At 50.6% G+C, this 25299-nt stretch overlaps 6 protein-coding genes across 6 annotated transcripts; 3 read left to right on the forward strand and 3 right to left on the reverse strand.

The window, feature by feature from the left end:
* Positions 1-587: 587 nt before the first annotated feature.
* Positions 588-3225, reverse strand: PC9H_008892 (uncharacterized protein; the record flags this gene model as incomplete). Its single annotated transcript, XM_036778399.1, has 3 exons — positions 588-1795; positions 1844-2279; positions 2332-3225. 3 exons carry the CDS (start codon positions 3223-3225, stop codon positions 588-590), a joined length of 2538 nt encoding a protein of 845 aa, XP_036629827.1.
* Positions 3226-12479: 9254 nt separating this feature from the next.
* PC9H_008893 (uncharacterized protein) lies at positions 12480-13064 on the reverse strand (the record flags this gene model as incomplete). The annotated part of the gene is made up of 2 exons (XM_036778400.1): positions 12480-12695; positions 12750-13064. 2 exons carry the CDS (start codon positions 13062-13064, stop codon positions 12480-12482), a joined length of 531 nt encoding a protein of 176 aa, XP_036629828.1.
* A 3137-nt stretch (positions 13065-16201) lies between these two features.
* Positions 16202-17618, forward strand: PC9H_008894 (uncharacterized protein; the record flags this gene model as incomplete). Its single annotated transcript, XM_036778401.1, has 7 exons — positions 16202-16220; positions 16274-16380; positions 16620-16697; positions 16807-16922; positions 17140-17286; positions 17341-17361; positions 17417-17618. The coding sequence occupies 7 exons, from the start codon at positions 16202-16204 to the stop codon at positions 17616-17618; spliced, it is 690 nt and encodes a 229-aa protein (XP_036629829.1).
* A 985-nt stretch (positions 17619-18603) lies between these two features.
* Positions 18604-19974, reverse strand: PC9H_008895 (uncharacterized protein; the record flags this gene model as incomplete). Its single annotated transcript, XM_036778402.1, has 8 exons — positions 18604-18644; positions 18701-18760; positions 18819-18878; positions 18939-18998; positions 19058-19364; positions 19418-19669; positions 19752-19778; positions 19825-19974. The coding sequence occupies 8 exons, from the start codon at positions 19972-19974 to the stop codon at positions 18604-18606; spliced, it is 957 nt and encodes a 318-aa protein (XP_036629830.1).
* A 1461-nt stretch (positions 19975-21435) lies between these two features.
* On the forward strand, positions 21436-21987 carry PC9H_008896 (uncharacterized protein; the record flags this gene model as incomplete). The annotated part of the gene is made up of 1 exon (XM_036778403.1): positions 21436-21987. One exon carries the CDS (start codon positions 21436-21438, stop codon positions 21985-21987), a length of 552 nt encoding a protein of 183 aa, XP_036629831.1.
* Positions 21988-22300: 313 nt separating this feature from the next.
* PC9H_008897 (uncharacterized protein) lies at positions 22301-23601 on the forward strand (the record flags this gene model as incomplete). The annotated part of the gene is made up of 4 exons (XM_036778404.1): positions 22301-22564; positions 22614-22985; positions 23038-23115; positions 23170-23601. The coding sequence occupies 4 exons, from the start codon at positions 22301-22303 to the stop codon at positions 23599-23601; spliced, it is 1146 nt and encodes a 381-aa protein (XP_036629832.1).
* Positions 23602-25299: the final 1698 nt, after the last annotated feature.

Below are 25299 nucleotides of genomic sequence, written 5' to 3' on the forward strand. Positions count from 1 at the left end.
AGCATTGACAAAACAACTGCTGATAAATGTAGTAGACCTCTTAAACAGTCTATACAGTAAGAAAACTGAAAACTTTCCCTGTTTTTTCAAGTAATTTACATTTTTCTCACTAATAAGTCAAGTCCTCACAATGCCTATCTATACCGGCAGAGTCGGAAAAGATGGCTCTACAACTTCTATTTTGGGTGATATTTTCCCACTGTAACAATATACTATTTGTTAGTAGAACAGTGTTCAGAGTAAAAGATATTCTTAGGAAGAAGTATTGTTGACCTCTTTGAACAGTTTTCCCACTTAAAAGGAGCCATTATTCAAGAATTCCTGCAACAAGAAGTAGTACTAATGTATTCCACCTGAATTCACCTAACATTCAGGTGAACATTACCTGTCAAATTCACCTGAATTCACCAAATGTTCAGGTGAACAATTCAGGTGACCTGAACAAAATCTGAACCAAAAAAAAGAGTTTTGGTGGAGAAATTCAGCCAATGTTCGGATTCTGTTCAGGTGTTGTTCAGGTGTTGTTCGGCCATTCAGGTGAACTTCACCCGAACATGTGGGAGAGCGTAACGTGCTCATAATAAGGCTCACATCAATCCTGGTGGCCATAGATGTTGAATGTTATAGATGACATGCAGCATCTCGTGCGCATATTTGGACCGACCACTTCCCCGGTATGCTAGTGCCCAGAGCTTGAGAATTATCACTACCCGCCCTGAGTCTCCAGCCTTTACAGCATCGGCAAACTCCCTTGTCAATAACGCATCTCGTATGAACAGAACTCCATTCTCGAACACCATGTCTCCTTTTGCGATATGCTCATATTCTTTAGGTGCTTCCCCCTCTGGCCGTTTCTTCTTTCGGATGGCTCGAGCTTGAACCTGCTCCTCTGCCGCACGTTGGTCTCGAAGCTTAGTGACAACGTCTGCATTCACAAATTTTTGGTAGATTTGGTTGGCATGCTCTTCTATGGTTGCCCACGAGGTTACAGAACTGGTGTACTCTTCAATGGTGGCTTTGCCAGATACGCGCAGCAGGCAATGGAGTATATGGGCGTAAAGCGACACAGTTATCAAGTCCCGTACGACACGGAATGTTGGAAGTGAAGAGAGGACAACAGGTAGGCGGTCCATGACTGTATTATGGAAACAAAGCGAGCCAGGGCTTTGCTGACCTGCGTTAGGAAGGCCAAAATGGGTTTCCAGAATGCCATGACAATCCGCTATTTTTGCGTGGAAGAGGCCAGGCATTAGGACAACATGCTGCCATGCATGAAAGCCAGATTCGTGGCCAGCGTGTACGTTCAGAACCGACCGTTGGCGCGCTATTGTGAGTTGATCTCCTCCCATAATGCGGACGAATTTCAGGTAATTCACCCCTTTTTGATTCAGCCGTAATTCCTTGTCAATTGTGTTGATTACATCGACATTGCCGACAATCGAGGACTCGTCAATCTCCATCGCAGGAAGAGGGTGTATAGGTGTTGTGATTGGCAGTGGCCGCCCGTCTGCACCCTTCAATGGCTGTATTTTTGATTTCGACTTTGGCAGTGTTTCTTGAAGTCGAGGCTTCCACTTCTCAAAACCTATGCCACCGTGTTCAACTATTACTCGGAGGAGTGTATGCCTCATGCTGGCCTCGTGAAGAGCTTGCTCGGAGCTGGTAAGGAGAATGTCGTCTAGCGTTAAGGGTGGCGCATTCATAAGAGAGTGTTGATACGCCTCTGCAGACATATCCTCCTCTGCTGCCCTAAACAATGGGAATATGGTCGCACATGTACCGTTTTCCTGAGCATCTTCTTATAGTGGTAAGCAATTATCACCACTAGGGATTTTCCACTCACTTTTACGCCCTAGAATTTGCTCAGCTACTTGAAACATCATATTGATGTTATCGTACACCGTAACAAAAAGACCTGTTTTCGCAACATCTCGTGCAGTTTGCCGGCAAGCATCTGAGAGCTGCGAAAGAGTGCCTGGTGCACGCCTTTGGGCAATCTTTTTCAGCGTTGGCATCGGCGTCTGACTTGGACTTGGTGAGTCTTCCTCGTCAATGGCTTCAGACTCCTCTGAGTTGTCCGTATCCTCAGACACGGTATTCTCCCTCCTGGCGTGATGGATGATATTAGGATATGATACACTTAGACCAAGTGTAGTTGCGACACTGAGATGTTGGCGTTGTGCCCCCGTCGACATCAGATAAGTACCAATTACGGCTTGAGGGTAGCTGTTGTTGGAACTAGCTGCCTTTAACAGAGTAAATGCAGCGGATGTCGTCAACTATGTGAAGGTAAGTATAACAGTCTTCAAATGTGCTATGCAATTGACATACAACTTCTTTTTTATCTGCCCATTTCTGCGACACACCACGTTGTCTTTGCCTTGTTGTCGACGCAAAGGCATTGAATAGCCGAAATGCTAGTGGTGCTTTCTCTCGGAGTTTACGCCCAAGCTGCCAAACATCATATCCCAGGAAAAATCCCTCGTCGACAGTTTTGACAGTGCGGTTAAGTAATTTTGAATCGGTTATCCCCTGGCTTTCGGTCTGAACTATGTTCTCTGCTAGTGAAACAATGATGTCGTTGTATGTCGTTCGAGAAGATTTGTTATATGTAGATGAAGACCAGTGCTCAAAGATTTGCCGTACTGTTGTATGGTCTCTCCAGAACCCTGCCCAGCGCCAGTCGAAGGAGAATCTTCGTGATGGATTGAAGACATACTCAAGAAATTCTGCAAGGGTATGGCCATTACTTCGCAACCTATCAAGGATTTCGTTGAAGACCTTTTCCTTTGCCAGTGTGTGCTCCTGCCAGGCCAGGGTGATATGTGCCTCTTCTTCCTTAGCCTTCCTCAACTCTTCATTTGCAGCATTGGCCTTGCTTGCTGTGCGTGCTTCTTGCCGCCGTACCTCGGACCGAGCAGCGAGCACTTTTCTTTCAGTGTCCTCCGAAAACAAGGATGTATCTGTCAATATTCCCCTATCTTCTGTGATTTCTTCATCGCAGATGTGGTCGCCACTGCCGTGAAGGCGAGCCAATGGTATGTCCTCTGATGTGAGCGCCTGTTCTCCAATCAGTGTGGTGGAGGAGAATTGTTTGAACGCTTCAGCCAGTGGAATATCATCGGAAGTTGCGATAGGCAGCATAGTCCCATCTGAGACATCAGAACCATAGTCTGGCGGAGGCGAAGATGGAGGTAAGTTGTTGAGCATATTATCGTCACACATTACTGAGGTGAATGTGGCAGACTTGACCGTTGCATGGCTTGACTCCTATGATGGGTGTCACTAAAGCCCCTGTTTGCCTTTTGCTTCTAGCCTTCACGTCTCCTTCAAATCTATGCAGTAATACAGGAAGCCAGCACCCTCTCTCAACGATGCTGCCACACAAGGCTGACCGTGCGCAAATACGAAAAGAACTACTCTCACTACCGTTGCTCATTCAAGAGAGGTTCGTACTGTGGCGGACGGGCGCAAAGCCATTCCAACTGGAGGCAATGGAGGCTCAAATCCTCGGCGTTGATGTCCTTCTCCATGCTGCAACCGGTGCAGGGAAAACAGGCATTGCAGCAGGCCCCCACCTTCTTCCATCCAGCAAAGGGAAAATCACGATCATGATATCACCGCTCCTTGCGCTTCAAGATGAACAGGCATGTGGCGGAAGTGTAGAGACCCATGCCTCTTTCCTAACCACTGGCATCAGGTTGTGACGTTTGCAAAAGAATTTGGGCTAGCCGCGATTGCAATAAACAGCTCTAGCAGAACTCCTTCAAGAGCCTTGCTTGCAGTACGTGAACTTGTCTGTTTGTAGGTGACTGCTAATCAACCGATCAACAGGATATTATATCAGGCAGATATTCTATCCTCATCCTTTCACCAGAGATGCTGTTATCACGGCGCTTTATAGATGATGTACTTCGCAAGCCGGCCTTTTCCTCGCGAGTCCTTTCCATCTTTATCGATGAAGCGCATTGCATCTCCCACTGGGGAGACTCATTTCGCAAGAAATATGGATCAATCGCCATCGTTCGAGCCTTTCTACCAAAGCAGATTCCTGTGATTGCAGTTAGCGCGACTCTTGTTCCTCGTGTCCGTAGGGACATTGTTCAGAAGTTGCAATACGATCAACAAACATACAAGTTCATCAATATAGGAAACGATCGAGCAAATATTTCTCAGGTAGTCCGCGCCGCCGAGTATCCCCTCAACTCTTTTCGCGATCTCGAGTTCCTGGTCACTGCAACAGTCAAAGCAGCTACAGAGATTCCAAAGAGTTTTGTTTACTCAGATGACGTGAAGGCAGGAACGGGAATAACCGACTATTTGAACGATCGGTTGCCGTTGCGGTTTCACAACTGGGGCATGGTTCGCCCTTACAATGCTGCAATGTCTGCAGAATACCGACAGCAAGTCATGGAGCTTTTCAGGATAGGTATTGTCCGCATTTTGGTCTGTACAGATGCGGCAGGAATGGTATGGCATATAAATCATACTTCGCATTACATATAGCTTACTGTTGGATTTTAGGGCTGTAATATAGGCGATGTTGATATTGTGGTCCAATGGAAAGCACCCGCCACTCTGTCATCTTGGGTTCAGAGGCTAGGACGTGCAGCTCGTGCCATTCCATCCGGTGTTGCTATCATGATTGTTGAGAAGTCTGCATTTGACTATGACCTGTCCTCTCCGCAACCGACCACCAGTGAATCCAAACGCTCTACACGCAGTCATGGAAATTCAGCTCGAGGACGTGGGCAGCAAGGTGGTCAAGGCCAATCAACTTGGAAGCCTCGAGGCAGCACCAATCCTTTGCACTTGTGAGGGTCTCACAGTGGTCTCCATGATGTCATCACGCAGGTCATTGACATACCGCCAGTAGGTGACTCAGCACCAGCCGAAGGCCTTCATGCATACATCCAAACCCTTTGTTGCCGGCGGCGGTTTCTCTGCGTCATATTTGGAAATCCTATGCCAGGTATGTGTTGTGTCTCAAGCATTTTGTCATATTCAACAGCCTAACTGAATTGTAAGATGTCTCATCGGACCAATGCTGTGATATCTGCAATCCAAAGCTTTTTGATTTGGCCCGCCCTCCGTTGCCAATGGTGTCAACAAGAAAACCGCCAGTCAGGAAGGGCTCATTCAATGAGGACATATTTCGAACCTTGATTGCTTGGCGTGGCCATATGAAAGCAAGATATTACTCACGGCAGCCATTTGCAGCGAGTGGTCTATTGGACAATGATACTTGCGAACGTCTAGCAAGTCTTGGAAAATGTCCATTGCCACCCCAACTTCGTGCTTTGATGGAACATTCTTGGTCACATTACGACACATTGGGCCATGAGCTTTGGCACTTCCTTTCTACATCATGGCCTGATCTCCGTGTACCAACCACAGATGCACCTCTTCACACCCAACTACTGTCTAGCGCATCACCGATTCCACTTGCCACCAATTCCACTGGGTCCACCATAGCCTTGTCCACCAACACTGCATCAGCAAGCGCACCCAGCGCAGTTGGACCTGCACCCACCTCAAGTTACCATCCTATACCCGTGGTGTTACCATTCACCCCCGAGCCCCATCGTCCCTGCAACAGTGGTATTGCTGTACCAGGTCCACAGGTACTTTCGGCAACGTCAGGTCCGCACATTGATACGCCTGCAATAGTTCATAATCCATATCTCAGGCCTGGACACATTCTGCTGTAGAAATAGCTTCAATGCATTGGCAGCCTCCGTATCGTGCAGGTGCTTTGTTGACTGCAACGACCTCATATGCACAAGCAGCTCAATCATCCTACTATCCATATCCCCAATATATGCCCTCACAGCCGAGCTTCAACTCAGTTCATCGCACTTCCTCTCCAATACCTCCATCTACGTCTAGTAAGCGGCCTGTAGAAACTGATTCAGCACCGAGTTCTGGTCACAATAACAAGCGCCGCCATCTTTAAGTCTGTTGCGTATGCAGATTATATGGCAAAAAAAGTTCCAAACTTGTGTATATTAATCAACTCAGTTTTTCGTTAGCTTCAACTTTTATATATTGACTTTTGACACTTTTTTTACATATGGAGGGTATCTTTTCTAAGTCGCCTCTCTGAAGTGACTGGGGAACCAAGCCCTCAGCCAAAACGACGCCATGCGTGCCCAGCCGGCCTGACGGCCATCGAGTGTGGAATCACAAGGATGATGGTGATTAGTCAGGCCGGATGGTTCACGAGCCTACTACTATGCAAAAGTTTCCACAATAAAAGGTTTTATTAATGTATTTGAAATTTTTTCTCATGCTCAATACATCAAAAAAGGGGTTCTAACAGCTATTACAGACAAATTCCCACACTAACAAGCTCTATTGATCTATTTGAGGTTCTTTCCCATGCTCACATTTGAAAAAAGCGCCCAACAAGCAATGCCCTGATAACACTATCTGATCTATGTCTATCTAATCTGGAATCAATGATATCTAATCTGTGATCAATGGTATCTATCAGATCTGATGTCTAATCTGTGATGAATTGTGTCTATCTAATCTGGTATCTAATCTGTAATATATAAGCTCTGTCAGCTGTTCATCTTCCCTACAACAATGAAGTCCATTCCCAACTCCCTTCACACCAATATCACCTCCGCCCTTCTGAATACCAGCCATTCTCAGGCCAAGATTGCTCCCAAGTTGGGCTGTAGTACAGCTACTGTCTCTAGGGTAGCTTACCAGGTAATTTCTGACAAGGAAATCCTGGTGGGTGGACATCTTAAGAAGCTTACTATCACTGATAAGAGAGCAATTATCAGCCAAATCAACTCTGGAAAAGCTGAGAATGCTGTTCAGGTCACCAAAAACTTGAACAAAGTTCTCAGTGACCCTGTCTCCACACAAACTGTGTGCAATATCCTTAAGAAGAACAATATGAAGGGAGTGGTGATAATGATGATGATGATCTTCATCTTCATCAGCCTCTTTCATGGCTTTTCTCTGATCCCATTCTTTCAAAGCCGAATGAGTTTTGGCACTAGATGCAAGCGAAGGTTGAGTATAAAGATCCTTATCCAAATCTGTCCCACAAGACTCAAAAAATGCCAAAAGACAACAAGAGGCCAAACAGTATTTGATTGTGAAGTCCAAGAACGACTGTGTCGGCCCTCCTATACCAAAACTGTCATCAACCACAGGCTGAAAGGTATGAGTACTTGAATTATGAGAAATGCTTTGTGCAGAGCTTACTGAGATCCCCTTAGTAATCTGTAAGTGTCAGGCCAGATAACAGCAGACAATGAACACCACATTGTTGCCTAGGGGGGTGGAGTTTTTGGACTTGCGGACTAGTGTTATATCAGATTCATGCAAGTATCCCCTATGGGCTGCCTGACAAAGCATGGTCTTCGAGACATCCAGAGGAATATGAGTGGGGTTCCACAAAGAATTAGGATTGAGGAGGACAGGCGTGGAGATGACGGGTGTGGGGTGGGAGTGGACAGTGTGGAGGCTTTGGGAAGAGGGTTCTCCATGGAGAAGTAGAAGCAGATCTAGGATGGGGATGAAGTAAGTAAACTTTGAGAACAAATTATTTCATGGTTGTCAGGGTGACATGAACAAGATGGTTCCACCATTTCCACAGGGTGGTCTAGGTTGTTCCCTTTACTGTAAGTGTTGTTCATTGCCAGGTAAAAGGGGAAGCCAATAAAGCATTGGCAAGACGAGTGGAAGTGATAACTTGGCCCTTTGTGCCAAATTTGGCCCAGAAACAGAAACCTTGTAGAAGATGGTGAATAAAGAAACACTCTCCCCAGATGCTCATGTGTGATATGAAGCGGGGCCTCAGGGTCATTGGGCCTTATGAAGTCTGCTTTTTCAAAGAGAATGGTGTACTCTCTGCAAAGTCGAATCATAGCTTTGTCCATGGGGAATGGCATGACCAAGAGGATATGGTTCCATTGGACAGCAATTCCCCCCACCACCTTTGACCTGTCCCGCAACTGGGAATCTGTGAAGAGAGTTAGAAGGGTGGTCCCCTGAGAGGTTTGGGTGATGGATTCATTGTCATGCCCATTGAGTTGGAGGTTGAATACCATATACCGTGTCGTAGGTCCTCAGTCAAAACAGGGGCCCTCTTAAGTGCTTTCTAAAGGGATTCAGGCCTCATGGGAAAGTTGTCATATACTAGTCCTCACACCCCTTAGGAGCCCCCTACGCGCCTTTTGGATACTCGGACCTTCGGAGTCAGGTGTATATACACTTCCATACTCTGTTCTCCTAAGGACTAGGAGAGCAACATTATTAACAGTAGAGAGGGGCTATGTCTGCCGTACCCACCTGCTTTCCATTCTGCTTTGACTTCTTTGCAACCAGGATAGCAGCATCATCTTCACTCCTTTGTTTGCTTGCAGACAGGCCAGTGTTTCGTTTTTTAACCATGGCTGTCTGGAGTTGACACGTAATATCGAGAGTTTTGTGGTGATTAATCAAGAACAAAGATAAGCAACCCTTAGAACCAGCCTCCTTCCTGATATAGAGGTTGGTCCACAGCCTAATGCGAGAATACCGATTAGGCTACAGGATGAAGTCCAATTCCTCCAAATATGAACAAAGAGACATGAGATCATGATCTCTCCTGGTGCGCTTGGTAAACCTTTCTGGTGAAAATCTACACTGACGCAATGATGATCTTAGACGATAAACATCTACCAGCAGTTCTGCACGATCCAACTCAAAACTTTCTTGCTGCATCCATCCTCCCCTCAACCTCAACCATTCTCCCCACTCCATCCCACCCCATCACCCCGTTGACAGTTCCTTCAACCTTCTAATCCTGCAAAGGTGCCCCCGTCTGTTTCTGTACCCATTTCCTACCATCTGTGTAAGGGGACACTCCTATTTTCTCCTATTCCCCCTGTCCCGCCCCCTTCCTCCTCCTTCCTTTCCCCTTTCCTTTCATCCCCTTTCCTTTCCTTTTGTCCCCTTACCTTTCCGTTTCCCTTCCGTTCACTCCCTTCGCATCCAAGCCCGTCCGGTGACTCCGAAGTCTTCCCGCGCTTTTGTAAGGGCAACCTCAAGATGGCCGCACAGTGCAAGCCTAGCAGAGGGAGAATCCAAAGAGAACAGGATGGGGATTCTCCATGCTAGGAAGCGAAGTATATACTGTAGTAGCGTGGGAGGAATGAAGGGTAACTGTACAGTACACCAGCCACAGGTACGGACGAATATCACAAGGTACGAGGGGGCATGTGATAATGAAGTGGAAGGGGAATGTACAGGAGTTGTGCCAGCAACCTGGGGAAGTGGGGACAAGGAGTAATGAAGTGGGAGAAGAGGATGGAGGTAGCCCGGACGAGCCCCGAAGTGTATCTACGAGTCCGAGCGTATCCGAAGTGTCCGAGCGAGTCCGAGGTGAGTCCGAAGCCCGGGAGGACTTCGGAGTCACCGGACGGGGCTCGGATGCGAAGGGAGTGAACGGAAGGGAAGCGGGAAGGTAAGGAGATGAAAGGAAAGGAAAGGAAAGGGAATGAAAGAAAGAGGAAAGGGACGAGGAGGAAGGGGGCGGGACAGGGGGAAACAGGAGAAAATGGGAGTGTCCCCTTACAGCGGGGAGGAACACATTTTGCCGATAATCGACAATGTCCGGTCGCTTGTGCCCGTCGTAATAAAGACCCTTCCGATGCTCGATGTAGTCAAACCCCTCCTTGCGCAGCCAGCGATGAGCAGTACTATAGGAGATTCCCTTTGCAACTTTAAGATGGATGTGCGGGAAGAGCTCGACCTCCATATAACGCTTCAAACCCGCGGGCATCTCCTTGTGAACAATCTCCCGCAGATACTTCGCAGCAACATCAGGAGCGAGTTTGTTGGCGCTGAAGTCCGCCAGCTTTTTCGGATCCATGGCCCATTTATTGGAGCGAACGTACGAGCGCAGCTCAGCACGGACCGCAGGGTCGGAGAGGAACGAGAATGACTTCCCATGGCGCCCACGCTGTGATGATGGGAGTTTTCGACCTTCCACCCACTCCTTCGTCCACAACCGCACCTGTCGCCCACCATGCTTGACTGCAAAGCCCTGGCTTTCCGCCGACCGTTCTGATGCGTCAATTCGGCGACGCTGATTCTTGAGGACCATACAAAGATAACTCTGGATTGCGCGTGCACGCAAAGCTTCCAGGCCAGCTTTCCCTGCATGGAAAACCATGCGCTCAGATTTGAGCAACTTTGTGATGTCGGTGAGAGCGGATTCCAGCTTTGTTTGACGATTTCCGCGGGCCTGAGCCTTGGTCACTCGTGCGGGTACCTCGAGCTTGCGCCGTTTCAGTGGTGGCGGAGGACGTATAGGAAAATCGGCTTCGTCGCAAGCCAATGCGGGTACAGGCAAGTTTGCGTTTCCATCGATCTGGTTGTCCCTGCTGACACTACCCTCCCCACCCAATCCTTCGCTTTTGTCATCTCCATCATTGCCACCATCGTCCATACTGTCAAGCTCTGAGTTGTCCGACATGTACCCAGTGAAGATTGTATCGGTGTCTGGATCTCTGCTCTGGGCCAAGGAAACGGCCTGAGATGTACCACTGGCTGTGGGGGGAGTTGTTATTGGGACTGGGCTTGGTGAAGGTGGCAAAGGCAGGGCCGCTGGCGGAGAGGATATATTCTGCTTTCCTTGCACGAGAAACGTACACATCAGTTTGGCGCCATTGCTAACGGCTCACCAGTAAGTTTTTCAGTTGTTTCTGAAAGCGAAAAGTCACTCACCTCTTGCGCAAAACCTTATCCTTCACCTCCTTCTTTCGGGCCTGCTGTGCATGCAGTTGTTGGGTGCGGATTGACTGTCCAGTATAACCGTGGTTACGGTTCTTCTCAGCCTTTTTCCAAACCTCTGTGTTCCCCACGGACTGCATGATGATGGCGAGCGGCGCTGGTAAGTTCAGCTTCCGCATTTCTTCCTCAATCTTCTCAATCAACTCCTCTGCATCCAGATCCGTCAACTCCTCAGCGGAATCAATGTCGGTGCTTGAGTCCGTCCAGCAGAATTCACTGTCGGATGTCGGTGTGTGGTTTACACCACCATCCCAAGATCTGGTGTCGGAGTCGCTCAAGATTGCAATGACCTCGGGGGTGTTGGCACTGATGGGTGGGCCGGGTGCATGCCGCCTATCTTGGCGGCCTTCGCGAGCACGGGCAGCAGCTACGAGAATGGCCTTTTTCTTGCGAGACATAGGGATGATTTTCGTCGGTGGATGGGGTGCCCAAGGAAAACTTGTCTAGCTACACATTGTTCCTTACATTTCGGTACAATATTTCAAACATTTGGCAGCGCTCCTGAGCAGTCCCGAGCTAACCTGCATCGTCCCTCTGCCCCGGCTACTAAATAATTTTTCTCCTGGCTTCACCGGGTGATTTTGCACCTGTTCCAACTTTGCGGTGACTAGGTGAATAGCACCATAGCATGGAGAACCCCCATCATGTTCTCTTTGGATTCTCCCTCTGCTAGGTGAGCAGCTCTCTCATGTATTGTAGTTAGTCTTATTCATTTCTTTGGATTCTCCCTCTGCTAGGCTTGCACTGTGCGGCCATCTTGAGGTTGCCCTTACAATGTGGCGCTTATTAGGGGACGATTTGCATTCTTAACTGCTTGAGTTCAATGACAAACAAGAGATGGAGATCGTGGCAGCAAGAAATGCGAAGGACAAGTCCTGATGCATTCCAAGTTCTCTTCCTCTTTCTCATCGACTCAGTTGTATATCTATCTCAGAATAGAAGGTACTCATCGGCAGCAACTGACTACGTCAATAAAAGGATATCGGCGACAACGGGCCCGGAATATTCCTTCCATGGGCATTGGCTCCAGTTGCAAGATAGCACCTTGGCTTTGCGTTTCGTGCTCGGGTTGGGGGAGGTGGTCACTCCTACTTGGTGATGCACAATAGCATCCTGTGTCTTCATGGGTCTCCCCAGACAGCTAATCTTATGTCAATGCAATATTGTATACGTAGACATCAGTTCGAATTTGAATATTCATCCTGGCACTGGATGCGCAGACATCCATTGAGGGCCCAAACGTTGGGAATCTAGACGTGCTGACGTCTATGGAATCCATCAGCAGCGTAGTATAGCCGCTGAAGGCGTCGAAGACAGCAACATCTTAAGGGGATGGCGGGGTGGAAGCGAAAGTCCAAGAACGCACTAAGGCTCTGGCGACTGGGATGCGCATGACACCCTCCTTGCACGCCAAGCGGTCAAACAGCAGACGCCGAGCATCATGCATAGGGGTTAACTGCAAGTAGAGGGGCTCGCAGACATATCAGGCCGAGGAAGTCCACGTGTTATAGAGTTATGGACCCGCTTTTGGGTCTGAAGTTAGCTGTGAGTTTGTAAGATTGATAGCCCGAATGTCCCCGTATCCTCCTTCTTCTCTCTTCATCTTCTTCGCTGCGCTGAGAGGGCCACCCCAAGGCTACATTCTACTCGCCCGTAGCTCTACGACCTGATGGCCTTTACTTGTGTTGACCCGTCTCGTTGTCCCCTGACCATTCTGCAAGGTTGGTGCGCACCTCGTTTACCTCTGGAAGACACGCCGTAAGCTGAGAAACTTCGGCACAGAGCCCTCCCTGAAACTTGGGATCGAGAGGCTTGTTGGGTGTCGATGTTGAGGCATGGAGGTGTTGGGCTGCGCACACTCGCGCCGCTGGCGTCATATAATTGTCCCTGGACTGTCTGCTGAGACTGATATCGGAGATTGTTGAGGTCGGGATCTACTCACCTACATCGAGAACTTGCATGTTCGTCTTCCTCGCCACCATATGGTTGTGGTGGGAGGAATGCCCCAAGCTGGTAGAGCTGGAAGCACGTACGCGTGTATGGAGGAGGGCGAGCGTGACCGCCTGTCCAGTGTTCCTGTCAACGGCCTCCTCCTCCTCCGGGGGCAGGCGTTGACGGCGTAGAGGGCCCCCGAGGTCTTCCCCGTGTCTGCTCGAGCACGTCGTCGCAGGCGGGCTCCCCACAGACGTCGCGGACACCGCGCTGGATCTCTTCTGCTGCGCGTTCGGCCCACCATCGATTCCTGCTCCCACCGCGCGCATCGTCAGGTTGTCGCCTCCCTCCAGCCGCATGCTCCCCCAATTCCCCGACCCATTCGGAGTACGACATGACACAGGGGCTCGCTCTACACACGCGTGACACGTCACTCCATGGGATGTCTCGACTTTACGTCGTTGGGCGTTGGGGGCGCACAGCAAATGTGAGAACCCTCGTTCTCGGGCGGCACACTTGCCTGTGAGCCGCTGCGCCGTCCTCGCATGTTTCTACGGCATATCCCCGACACGCGGGGCATCCAGCCATTCTCTTGCGATCTGGAGACTTTACGCACATCCCAAGTCGTGGAATCCTAGTGCGCTCGCAAACGAGTATCTGCTGAGGGAGGGGCGTTGGGTAGCAATGAAATGGCGAGGTTACTTGGGGAGAAGGGGAGCGACGGGTTTACTTTCCTCCCTCTTCCTCCCTCCTATCCGTATCCCCCTCGAGTCCCCCTTTTCCCAATTTGCGCAGCGCACTCTCGACACGTAACCTTGTCAGCACCAGCGCAGTCGACCGTCGCTTCAGGCACTCGATTTTGGCGGTTATTGAGGACGTGAACCAAAAACCACGACGTCGTTTCGAACGCTCGCACGCAGCTGGATAGTCGGCAGAGGGATGTAATGCCGAATGAAAGAACAAACAAGTGCCTCTATTATCCCTTTTACCTTCGCGTACTAATGTACTGCGGGTCCCATGGCGTCCTGTCGTCAGGTTCTCGGCCCAGACATACAAAGGTGCACCAACTCCACCAAGTGAGGTGACCTTTGCTTCTACAGAACTCGACACCAGCATCAGCGACTGGCGGGGAGATACGAAGGGGATTGGATGGGATGGGACATTTGGTCGTTCGTGGCGCAGCCTCGCGCGTGATACTTGGGACCTGCATCGCTATGCCAGCATCGGCATCTTCATCCAGATGTCGTACCACGGTGAGTGAAGCGTTGCGTAGGGTGAGGCCTTGAGGGTTGAAGACTTGGCGAGGTCTCCTGACGCTAAACATACCGTCTAGCGCATAATGTCCAAGAGCCGAGGCGGATCCTACGCGTCCTGCACATCCTACCATCTTGACCCATCGACTGGTGTGGCGACGCGGGGGTCATTGAAGGAAGGGGATGCGTTGGAGCAATGGTCGTTGTAGTGGACATCCAATGAAGTATACACCTATAACTCCTGGGCGCAGAAGTTGACGCGGACACATTGACGTGGTGTGTATACGCGCGTGAGACAGCGTACGGGGTCAGCGGCGTGCTGGAATAAGGGCCAGCATACACATACAGGGACAGAGACAGCGGGATTCGCAGGAGTAGGAGAAGGAGGTGACGGAGGTGCGCGCTATTCCTCGATGGCGCACGCCTTCTTCGTCTTCGTCGTTTGCCTTCCCTTCGTCCAATGCCCAACGCAGAACGTCGGGGGTCGAATGTCTGGCGGACGGGTCCATGTGCACCCGCACGAGCAGGGCGAGCTCTGCAGGAGGACCAGGCCTGAATATTTAACAAAGTACCGTAATTGGGCTACCCGCCGTAGCCTCGTCCCCTGCGCCATCATCCCTCTTCCACACGGTGGGCACGACGGCCCCTCTCCAATGGAGCGCCGACCTTGAGAATGACGAGGGGGAGGTTGAAAGAGACACACCGTCTCGCGAACCATCCCGTTCACCGTGGGTCTCGATCAACTATGACTGCCAGTGTCTGCAGCTGCGGGCTGCGAAGGAGGGTGGGGGTTAGTGGATGGCAGTAAACAGGAACGAGAGCGAGAGCGAGAGCGGGAACGAGTGGAAATACATGAACGAAACACCAAACGGGAGGCGATGAGGACAGACGTGCAGCAGGCTTACCTAAGGCCGTTATCCAGAGTTGGTTTGTCTTTCGGAGGAGACTTGGCGTTTGTCCAGGCGCTGGTTCATCATCAAGATCTGTCGAAGCGCTTTGTGCCGACGTCAAGGGTGCCAAAACGTCGACGAAGCAGTGGAAATGGCAGACGTACTCTCTGCGCACTGCCTTGTGGACAACAAATGTGCGTTCTGCCATGGCCGTAGCCCCGCGTATTCGTGCTGGTACGTATATGTCTCCCACCGTATTCCCAACTCGCTCGCTCATTATGGCGCTCTATTTCATAGGTGTCACTAGCGTCTATGGTCCGACCTTCCACTCCGAGGCACATACGTAGGTGTTGTCGGCCTTGGGTGAGCAATCTTTGCCGCATCATCTCTTCGCATTCGTTGTGTAGTTGTCATGGATCTTCCTTTTTCTCTCTTTTCCGCTTTGACCCATGGCTGATGATCATCCTTGTGCAGCGGGTCATCAGGCTACGGATGGTTCGATGTGGAGAACCCTATCAATTGCCATCATCAGGTGAATGCATTCTATAGGAGCATTTCGTGGGCACGTACTGGCTGTTCGATGATATGCACACCTTGCGCCTACAGTCAGCCCCAAGCGGCCCTGAGTTCTGCAATTTGCGAGAAGCGATGATGAACTCACCTCGTTGCCACCAGTTCCTGTATCAGTGATACTTGACCCCTGTAGCAATTCGAGCAGCCCGCGCGAAGTTCTGTTTCCGCTGGCATTTCACGAGGTGAACCTTGAGGCCGTGCGCCTTTTGGATGTCCAACTTTGGGCCTGCAGGTCACTGGCATGAGTGCGAAGAGAAGAAATAGCAGCGCCAACGCGTGTGGCCCAGAAGTCATGGATGCTTCGGAGGTCTCAGCACGCGTCGCGTCCTCATCGAGTATCGGGGCAGACACGAGATGAACCTGATTAGCAGGCCACCTGAGATTGTGTTGCACCCAAAGCAGCATCCTCTCTGATTATCAGGGGATGGCTACGTCTCGGTCTGGCTTCAGAGTGAGGATTTCTGGCGAGCGCACCCTATATGATTGCGAGCTACGCTCGCAATTTTGGTTGATATGCCCGTACAAATACGAACAAATAGTAAACGCGAAACTTTGGCCTCCTTGCCCATCTCGTTTTGCTGCTTTTTCGGACAGACTTCCCTGACTTTCCTTTCGTGTTCTTTGTTCGTTCGGTCAGTAGAAGCCTCTGGTTTCCTCAGTTGAACCAGGTTGAACCGCTGCCTGAAAATCTTTTACGCAACACTCTCAGTGACTCTGTAAACAGGCGACTCTCCATTTTGGTAGGCTACGATGGACGAATACACTATTGGTATGCTGTTTACTAGTACCTGTATCTTAAACACTCGACTCACGGAGGGCCAGAATATATCCTCGAGGCTAAGCGCCTGTCTGCGACGGACGGTATCCCCTTCTCAGGCCAATTACCCCCAGAGAAAAAGAATTATGCTCAATACGAGTATAAAATCAAAGTGAGTGCTCTTCTATATGTATTGATCTACAACCATGAACGAGCATGTACCCTATAGTGGGAAAACTATCCCATGGCTCTGCGGCAGCTCCTGGAATCATGGCAAGTAACGAGTGAAGACTACATGCAGCGCAGAGTGACTTGACTTGATATTCAAACATCACATGATGCATCAACGGAGTGCCAAATGATGGATGATATGATTATCGCAGGCGCACACCGACTACCCCGCTCCTCGAGTCACTCCTAATCGACTACGCGACTGCGGATGAACCTGCTACGCTAGGAGTACGTAATGGTCTTCGATGGAAAATGATGGTCAGTATCACCAAAATTTCAATCTTCCGGCACACGGCCAGCACTCGGGGACTATAGTGATCAAGTTCTGTTGCGACGATTGTAATGTACGGACCGTACTGCCTCGAAGTATAAAGTCTTCGACTTCCCTCCCCCCCTCCACCTCCTTCAAGCTGCGGCCAAGACACAATTACCGAGCGCAGAAGTCGAACAGATGTCAACATTACCGAACTTGTTGCAGAGGGTGTGAGTAGAATAATCCCTGGCCGCTATTCACCGCCATGACCTCGCAGAATCGCCAAGCCCGGAATTCCAAGTACGACACGACTTGCGTCCCTCATCGAGTCGGGTTTCTGGCTAATATCCTCGGCAGGTTGTTTCAAATTAGGCGTGGCTCGCGATCAATATTGCCTCGAGCGTAGACCGTGTGGCGTCAACATCTAAGAACCTATCATCCATATAGCTTCACCAAGGTGGTGCAGCAATCCTCAAGCCGAAACGGTCTCTCCCGGGACGAAACCGGGCTCATCCTGACCGTCTGGATGACGGTGCAGCTAATCCTGTGGCTGCGGCCCGGGCTGGATCTCAGGATGCCTGTCTACTTCATTTTGTATGTCAGGCTACGCTTCTTCGCTCCCTACACCTACTCATCTTGCGACTCAAGCGGTCATGGCAGCGGATCACTGTACGTCCTTTTCACTTGGGAAAGGTGGGGTTGAAGTTCCCTAATATTCATACAGACATACCGCCTGGCTGCTGGAGATCCTGAACGCCCGCACGGCCCTCGATGAGGACGTCCCGTCTGTCGTGGACCCAAGTGGCCTTCCGTCCGCCCCAGGTGAACTGCGATTCAAACACCCAACAGTCGATGGTGCTGAAGTCGTGATCTCCGTCATGTCAAGGTCTGGGGCGAGCCATGGGGCGAGCGACGAGGCAGAGTGATTCGTGTCCACTATTGACGGCAAACAAGCGGTGTTAAGATGGTGAGGAGAGTGGGGACGCGAGCATGAGTTGTGATTCACTCGCCAAAGTAACAAACATGGGGCAGACAGGATGCCGCAATGTACATAGCCTCTTTATACGGTGATGCAACATAATTGATTCAAGCCCTTGATAGTGCCAGCACGCCCATTCATGCGATCGCGATCGCGATGTTGGGAAGAGATCGAGCTTGTGGATGACCAGGATTAAAGGCTGATGGACTGTTGGTCTATATAAACAACCCCACCAAAATTAAGGAAAGATTCCGCGGAAAGGAGGGAGGAGGGGAGTTTGGATTTCCTGATTCCTTGAGCAAATATATTGACCCGCCATGGCTTTGTGGGTCAGCCATAGGGAGTGTGATGACGAGTTACCCGTAGCGGGGATGTTCACATAAACAGCTGCTGGGAGCGCATCCCTTGGCACTTGGCGAGAAGGTTGTTGGCAATGCACGACGACATTGGCTGGCTACTCGACCACGGGTTCAGAGGACCTGCCCCGCCTCCAATGGCACGTACTGCAGAACATGCTGCGAGTCTTCAAACACTTTGGGTACCTCGTAGCCCTTGAAATCCGTCGCAAGCCAGCACCACCACCTTCCACAGCCTCCCGGCATTCACAAACAAACCCACAATACCAGCTACAGCCCGGCCCAGGCGCGCTATCCCCACCCCATTCATAGTCGCCCGAACATGGGGCGGTGTTCCCGGATGCAGACGTTGGCGGGGCGCTTCGCTGATCATGAAGACGCAGGAGGGAACATTTGGGAGGATCACAGCACATTCCGAACTCTGGAGTGGCGGTTCGACGACTGCGATTGACGCGCTCATCAGCCCAGTGGAGGGCGCCGCAATGTGTGCAAGCTACATCCATTCTGCCTAAGTCATGTCTACTCTCAGGCTCTCGATAAGGCCGGTGGGCAGCCATAAACAAACCAGCCGCAGCTTCAGCAACACTGCTGCAATCTGGCACCTCTACCACCTACAGCTGCAAGAAAGTCATTAGCAAACATAGACGCGCATCGCAGAGCAAGGCAGACGCACCCTGCGATGGCCTAGGGTGAGATTGTGTTTGGGGCGGAGTCATGATACCAATTTCGGACACTATTTACAAAGAAAGTCAGTCCTTTGGCGAGTGAAGGCGGCTGAAGTAAGAACGTACCTCGTTCGCGTGCAGCGTTCGCAGGCTGTGACATTAGCGACGTCGAAGGCTCAGCCAGTGCTACATACAAAGCCAGTCAGTTTTTCCTTCCGACTATAGATATCTGAAGAGGGAGCGTACAATGTTCGCGTACAGCGTTTGGAAGCTGCGTGATAGGCAGCATCAAAGGCTCAACTGGTGCTAAGTACGCAGCAAGTCAGTTTTCGCGTTAACTGAAGGCGTCTGAAGTGGGAATGTACCAGGCGCTCGTACAATATTTTGGGGCTGCATGGCTGGCGGCGTCAATGGCTCAGTTACCCGAATGTGAGAGCGAGACGAATTTCTACTGTGCTCGGAATTTAGAGCCTCGGACTGGCGTTGTGCACGCTCCCTAGCACGGCGATCGCGCTGGGCCTGAGCTCGTCGACTCAAAGTGGCGGCCGTACACTGATCAGGAACGCTCGTAGGGGCAGTCAAAAATGTTTCGGAACCCCGCTGATGAGCACTTGCAGCACGGGGGCCTTGAGTTGCAGGAGGTGTCGCGCGGCCAAAGCCAGGGAAAACGGTCTACACATACGGTTAGCGATGTTAAGCAGAGCGGCGATGTGAAGCCTTCATACGTTTTGGATTGGCCTTAACGGTGTCGTGCCACCTGAAGCGCGAGAGGATGCCCGCGTTTGTGCGACGAAAGTCATGGGTGGCGTGTTCTCGTCGTTGTGGCGAATGCGTCGCCTTCTGGGACTTGAAAAAAGTGCTTCAGTCATGTTTTGCTCGCGAGAGCGTTGTCTGTCCCTAAGCGACGGATCATCGTTGTCCAGAGTGGGCACGTTGAGAGCAGAGGTCGTGATTCGAGCACCACTGGGCAGGTCTGGCTGTAGTGTGAATAAGTCAAAAGAGTCAGCGCCTCATATTATACTCCCATGGCTGATGTCGATCTTGATGGAAGAAGCTTACGATGCGGCATTTCCCATGGGTGATTTCCTGCCAGAAGATGCACGTTGCGCGCTGCGCTCTAAAGGATGCTCACTTGCGGACCGCGTCGGGAAGCGACATTGAAGATCCCGCTCGTGGAGGGTTCAACGGGCGCGAAACACATGATAGCAGTAGTCCGCTTGAGAACCAGTGTCCTGATGGTGAGTCTATTAGCCCGTCCCTTCTCTAGGAGCAGTCCCCACATGACTGAACGACACATGTACGCTGGCAACATGTCAGAACTACATCGACATGACTGGCTCGCCCAGCTCAGCGGTACACGGCTTCAACTTCGAAACCTACCTGCTCAGCTTGAACGCCACTCAATCAAGCCGTTGCGCAGAATACGACCTTCAAGGGGCGAAATGCGACAGAATACCACACTTTGCTCCAGCCATCAGAACGGGTATCGCCCCGTTGTAGCTGCGACACAGAAAGCCCAAGTGAGATACAAATTGACAAACGATACGTCGTTGATTGGCTTGAATGGTAATGCTTCGTTAAATGAGATCAATCTATGCCTTTCGTCCTTCCATAATATCTGGATACGGAATTTGAAGCTGGTGCCGCTGCAGGATTGCTTCCTCGCGCCGGAGACGTTTCCCTCTTCGTGGAACGCTTTGTAAGTCCATTGTCGCATGTTCAATTGAGCTGGCTGAGGCAACACGCGATAGGTACGACACTGTCGGCCTTGTTACAGCAAGCAACGTCTGAGTCGATAACTGCAAGCTTCAGGATCAACTGAGCGGCGAGTATGTGGAACCAGAGATTGTCCAGCCTGGGCCGCAGGTCAGTCGTCTTTGTATACAAAGCCTTTGTGCAAAACACTTACATCGCGTGTATATGTAAGGGCAACCTCAAGATGGCCGACAGCGCAGGCCTAGCAGAGGGAGAATCCAAAGAGATGAATAAGACTAACTACAATACATGAGAGAGCTGCTCACCTAGCAGAGGGAGAATCCAAAGAGAACAGGATGGGGATTCTCCATGCTAGGAAGCGAAGTATATACTGTAGTAGCGTGGGAGGAATGAAGGGTAACTGTACAGTACACCAGCCACAGGTACAAACGAATATCACAAGGTACGAGGGGGCATGTGATAATGAAGTGGAAGGGGAATGTACAGGAGTCGTGCCAGCGACCTGGGGAAGTGGGGACAAGGAGTAATGAAGTGGGAAAGGAGGATAGAGGTAGCCCGGACGAGCCCCGGAGTGTATCTACGAGTCCGAGCGAGTCCGAAGCGTCCGAGCGAGTCCGAGGTGTCCGAAGCGAGTCCGAGGCGAGTCCGAGGCGCGGGAAGACTCCGGAGTCACCGGACGTGGCTCGGATGCGAAAGGAGTGGGCGGAAAGGAAGTGGAAAGGAAAGGAAGCGAAAAGGAACAAAGGGGAACGAAGGAAATGTAGGTAAGAGTCCATGGGATGAAGGAAAGGAGAGAAAATAGGAGTGTCCCCTTACAGTATACGCATAGGTAGATCACTTTGGTGGTAGGTGCTGGGATGGTATCGGGTGTTGGGGTGGATGCTGAGTCGCGCCTTCCTGCTTAGGATTGTTCGACTGCGAAGATGGCACGGACAATGTGACCTTCTCCTACAAAGTCATCCGAAACCACCAAAAATCCCTGCTCCTCCGTGGTGGAACGAAGGAAGCCGATTAAGATTTAGGCAAGATGTGCTTCACTATCTTCGGGAACTACTTCAACGGTTCCGCTTCAAGAAACCCCACCATGCGCTTCGGCTCCTTTGATATCTTCTCAAACGTTTACGATTATGAGGCTCGCAACGACAAACCCCCGCGTTTCAACGATGCAGGCCAGGCACACAGAAGGGAGGCGCTGGGTCCAACACCGCTAGATGGGGTACTCCAGTACCATCTTGATGTTTACAACCAGTCGCGCGTGCAAGTTAAGAACAATGTGTTCCTCCAGTACAGCGCTTTCCCGAACAATATATCCTACATCTTCACGATCAGCGAAGCAACCCTTTCAAACCGCCCCGCAAAGGTCTGCATTCGGGAAATGCCTCCCCGTTTTCCGTCGACTATGAATGGGGTCGCGATAGCCAGCCTGCGCCAGGTCATGGCCAACACCGTGGACTTTGTCGTGGATTCTGAGGGGTGCTGTAGAAGGCGCGGTGGTGCTGACTTGCGATGGATTTGGGGGTTACAAGTGGCCCAACGTGTTCGAAGGCCCAGGAGATGTTCTGGAGTATGTACTCTCTGAGGCGGGGCAGGTCCATTGATCTGACTGTCGCCCTTCTATCATAGCCCGACAAAGTAGGCAACGCTTCGCGTTTTGAACATCCGATGCCCCTCTACTTATGCAATCGCAGTGCGGCTGAATGTTCAAGGGGTTTATTGTGGATATGTCTTTGCGATCCTGATTCTTCGAGGGCTTAGGGTCTGTTCGGGAGCGAATTTCGGGTGATAAAAGTTATCAGGACCTTCCGTATATAGTAAGCAGGAATTCTGAGGTGACATTGAGCGCCGGTGCTACGTGTCGTGCGTACAACTGCATCTGCAACGACCAATCCCCCATGTCAGACGTGTCTGCTCCCTCTAATACACCTGCTACCCCCCCAAATGTTGTTCCTCAGCCTCCACCGCAATCTGGCCGCACGTCCTGGTCCCATAAAGATGTTGTCAGCATGCTGGAATGCCTCAAAGTCCATGTAGCGGAGGCGGGCGAAGGTGGAAACTTTACGAAAACTGTGTTTACGCAGGTTGCTGTTGAGGTGAACAAAATCCGGAGCCAGGGTGCACCGAAGACGGCAGAAACCTGCAAGACCAAATACCGCAATGTGAGTAGTATTCTGTGAATGTTTTTTCTCACACTCATGGGAATCCAAGCTCAAGGCTGTGTACGACCTTGTTAGCTCTATACAAGGCAACTCCGGGTGGTCCTGGGACAACAGAAACGGCGCGAATATCACTCACGAGAAAACGGGCATCTGGGAAGCCTACGTGACACGCTATCCCAAGGCGGCCCCTTTCCGCAACGAGGGCTGGGTCTATCTCGAAGCATTTGATGCGCTTGTGCCATCTACGGCCAAAGGACAGCATGCCTACCGCACTTCGAAAGGCACTGCCAACCCTGCGGCGACACTTCTCTCCACTGAAAGCGGCCCTGGAGAGTGTGAGCAAGTGCGTGAGCCCAGTCCAGAGTGGGACATTTGCAAGGACAGTGCGGCAGATGCAGAGAATCACTCGGGACGTTCTACGGTGTGTCTCATCTTATGCTACTACATTTGAATGTACTTATTTGCTTCTCTAGCCTTCGATTACGGAACCACTTCAAGATAGCGAAGCTTCGAAACCGACAAAATTAACAGTGGAGTCCATATCTACTGGGGTAAGCCCTGTTTTACACCATGCTTCTTCTCATTCTTATCTTCCTCCATTGTAGGCGCACCGCACCACGGATACTGTCACCACACCCATGCGAAAGCGCTCTGCAACATCGTCGCTCCCACCCACGCAATCAGAGAAGAAACCTCGCAATGTGACTGGTCCAGCCGCGCTCCTCAATTTAAGTGAATCTGTTGACCGTTTTGGCAGCATTTTCCAATCAGCGTTGGTGGGTTCAAGTGCTCTGGTGCCCACACCTTCTGTCTCTGTATCTGTGCCTGCATTACCGGCGTTGGACTCATCACCTGCTCGCAAGCAGACTGCTATGCAGCATTTGCAGCGGACACAGGATTGGTTGTCGGTACAGGAGAAGTTGAGAATGGTCAAGCTTTTTCAAAAGGATAAAGATGCAGCACTTGCTTACATGAGTTTAGAATCAGAGGAGCTTTCGAAATTATGGATTACAGATATGTTATATGGTTTAGATTAGCTAGTCAATAGCATCACTCCAGCTCCGCTGCTTCGCCACGCTCTCGTAGTACTTGAACATAGTTATCCCACATTGCCTGAGCAATGATGTCCCGCTTTATCTTTGCCCGTTCCTTTTCGGCATTGCTCGGTGGCCCTCCAGCAAGGCTACCAAAGTCTTCGGTGGGCATGCTTCCAGGGTTGGGATCCTGAATACCTTCAGCAATCATATCTTCAAGCTCGACTGGGTCGTGTTCAAGGATAAAGTTATGAATTGCTGCAGCAGCCGGTGGGACCCGGGCCTGTATACTCATATTGTATTGCGGTGCGTGGTTGAGAATATCCCATCGCTGTTTCAATGCACCAAAAATGCGCTCAACGACATTTCGTGCTGAGGCGTGACGAAGGTTGTAGAGTTCTTCCCGGTTGGCCGGCCTAGATTTGTCAGTGAAGTTAATTTGGTATATAGTACACACAACTTAGCAGCTCACCTTACGCCAGCACGCCCCCATTCCGCAAGATGATACCGGACACCACGGTATGGAACCATCAATGTATCACAGCCACCAAATCCACCATCTGCAAGGTAGTATTTACCATTCGGAATTGGCAAATCCTCTGCACGTGCTTCATGGTAGAGTGATGCATCACCAGCAGAGCCCTCCCAACCGCTAAGGATGTACTGAAATTTGAAGTTGAATCCACAGCACGCTAAGCAGTTTTGGGACATGAATCCTTTGCGGTTGCGGCAAGCGTGGCGCTCAGCAGCTGATGGACAGGAAACAATATGTGTTCCATCCATTGCGCCTATGGCGCCTTCGAAGAAAGGAAACCAGCGAGGATTGTTGAGAATAGCCGAAGGTATGGGATCATCTGACGTAGGAAGGCAGACATGGGATGTGTAAAATGGTGGAGAGGAGACCGCAAAAAGGATGCAACAGAAGTACCTGATAACACATCAAATGAAATGCAGAATTAGCCACGGTAAGAAAACTCACTTGGAAATGGTATCATTCGAACGTTGAAAGCGCTCCCCGATGTGGCGAACACTGAGGCCTGTGACACATGCATAGAGAAAAATAGCGACCTGTTCCTCAACGGAAACACCATGCTTGGAGTCTGATATGCCCAGCAGACGTAGCTCAGCAACCAGCACTAGGAAGACATGGACACACATCCCAAGCTCTGTTCTGATGCGATCAGGATGGCCGTTGATCAGCTCCTTGACCCAGGCTGCACCTGACAATGCTGAATTGTGATATGGCTGCTTCCAGTACCATGAGCTCGCATACAGAGCAGCGGCTGCAGTGACAGAGTAGATAATACTGGAAGCAGCCATAAGAATGTTTCTTCGATGCGCCTGTGAAGCGTCGTCCGGTGTAGCAGACATTGTTGAGGACAAGGGAGATCGATGGCAGCGTTGTAGTCACGGTAATAGGGGCAGTCATCACACAAACCGTCACATTTGGTCACGATCATCACAAATATCATGATGGCTATATACGGAAGGTCCTGATAACTTTTATCACCCGAAATTCGCTCCTGAACAGACCCTTAGTGTCTGTATTGGTAGGTTTCCCTTTCCGAAAATGTCCGCTGAATTGATCCTCTCCTTGAGCATCATGGTGTATGCAAGGATACTGTACTTTTCTTGACAACTTGATATTTCCAAAGATTGACATTCGCACTGTACATACATTGATCAAGAGAAACTACACAT

The sequence above is a fragment of the Pleurotus ostreatus genome, assembly GCF_014466165.1.
Source record: "Pleurotus ostreatus strain PC9 chromosome Unknown scaffold_6, whole genome shotgun sequence".
Taxonomy (NCBI): domain Eukaryota; kingdom Fungi; phylum Basidiomycota; class Agaricomycetes; order Agaricales; family Pleurotaceae; genus Pleurotus; species Pleurotus ostreatus.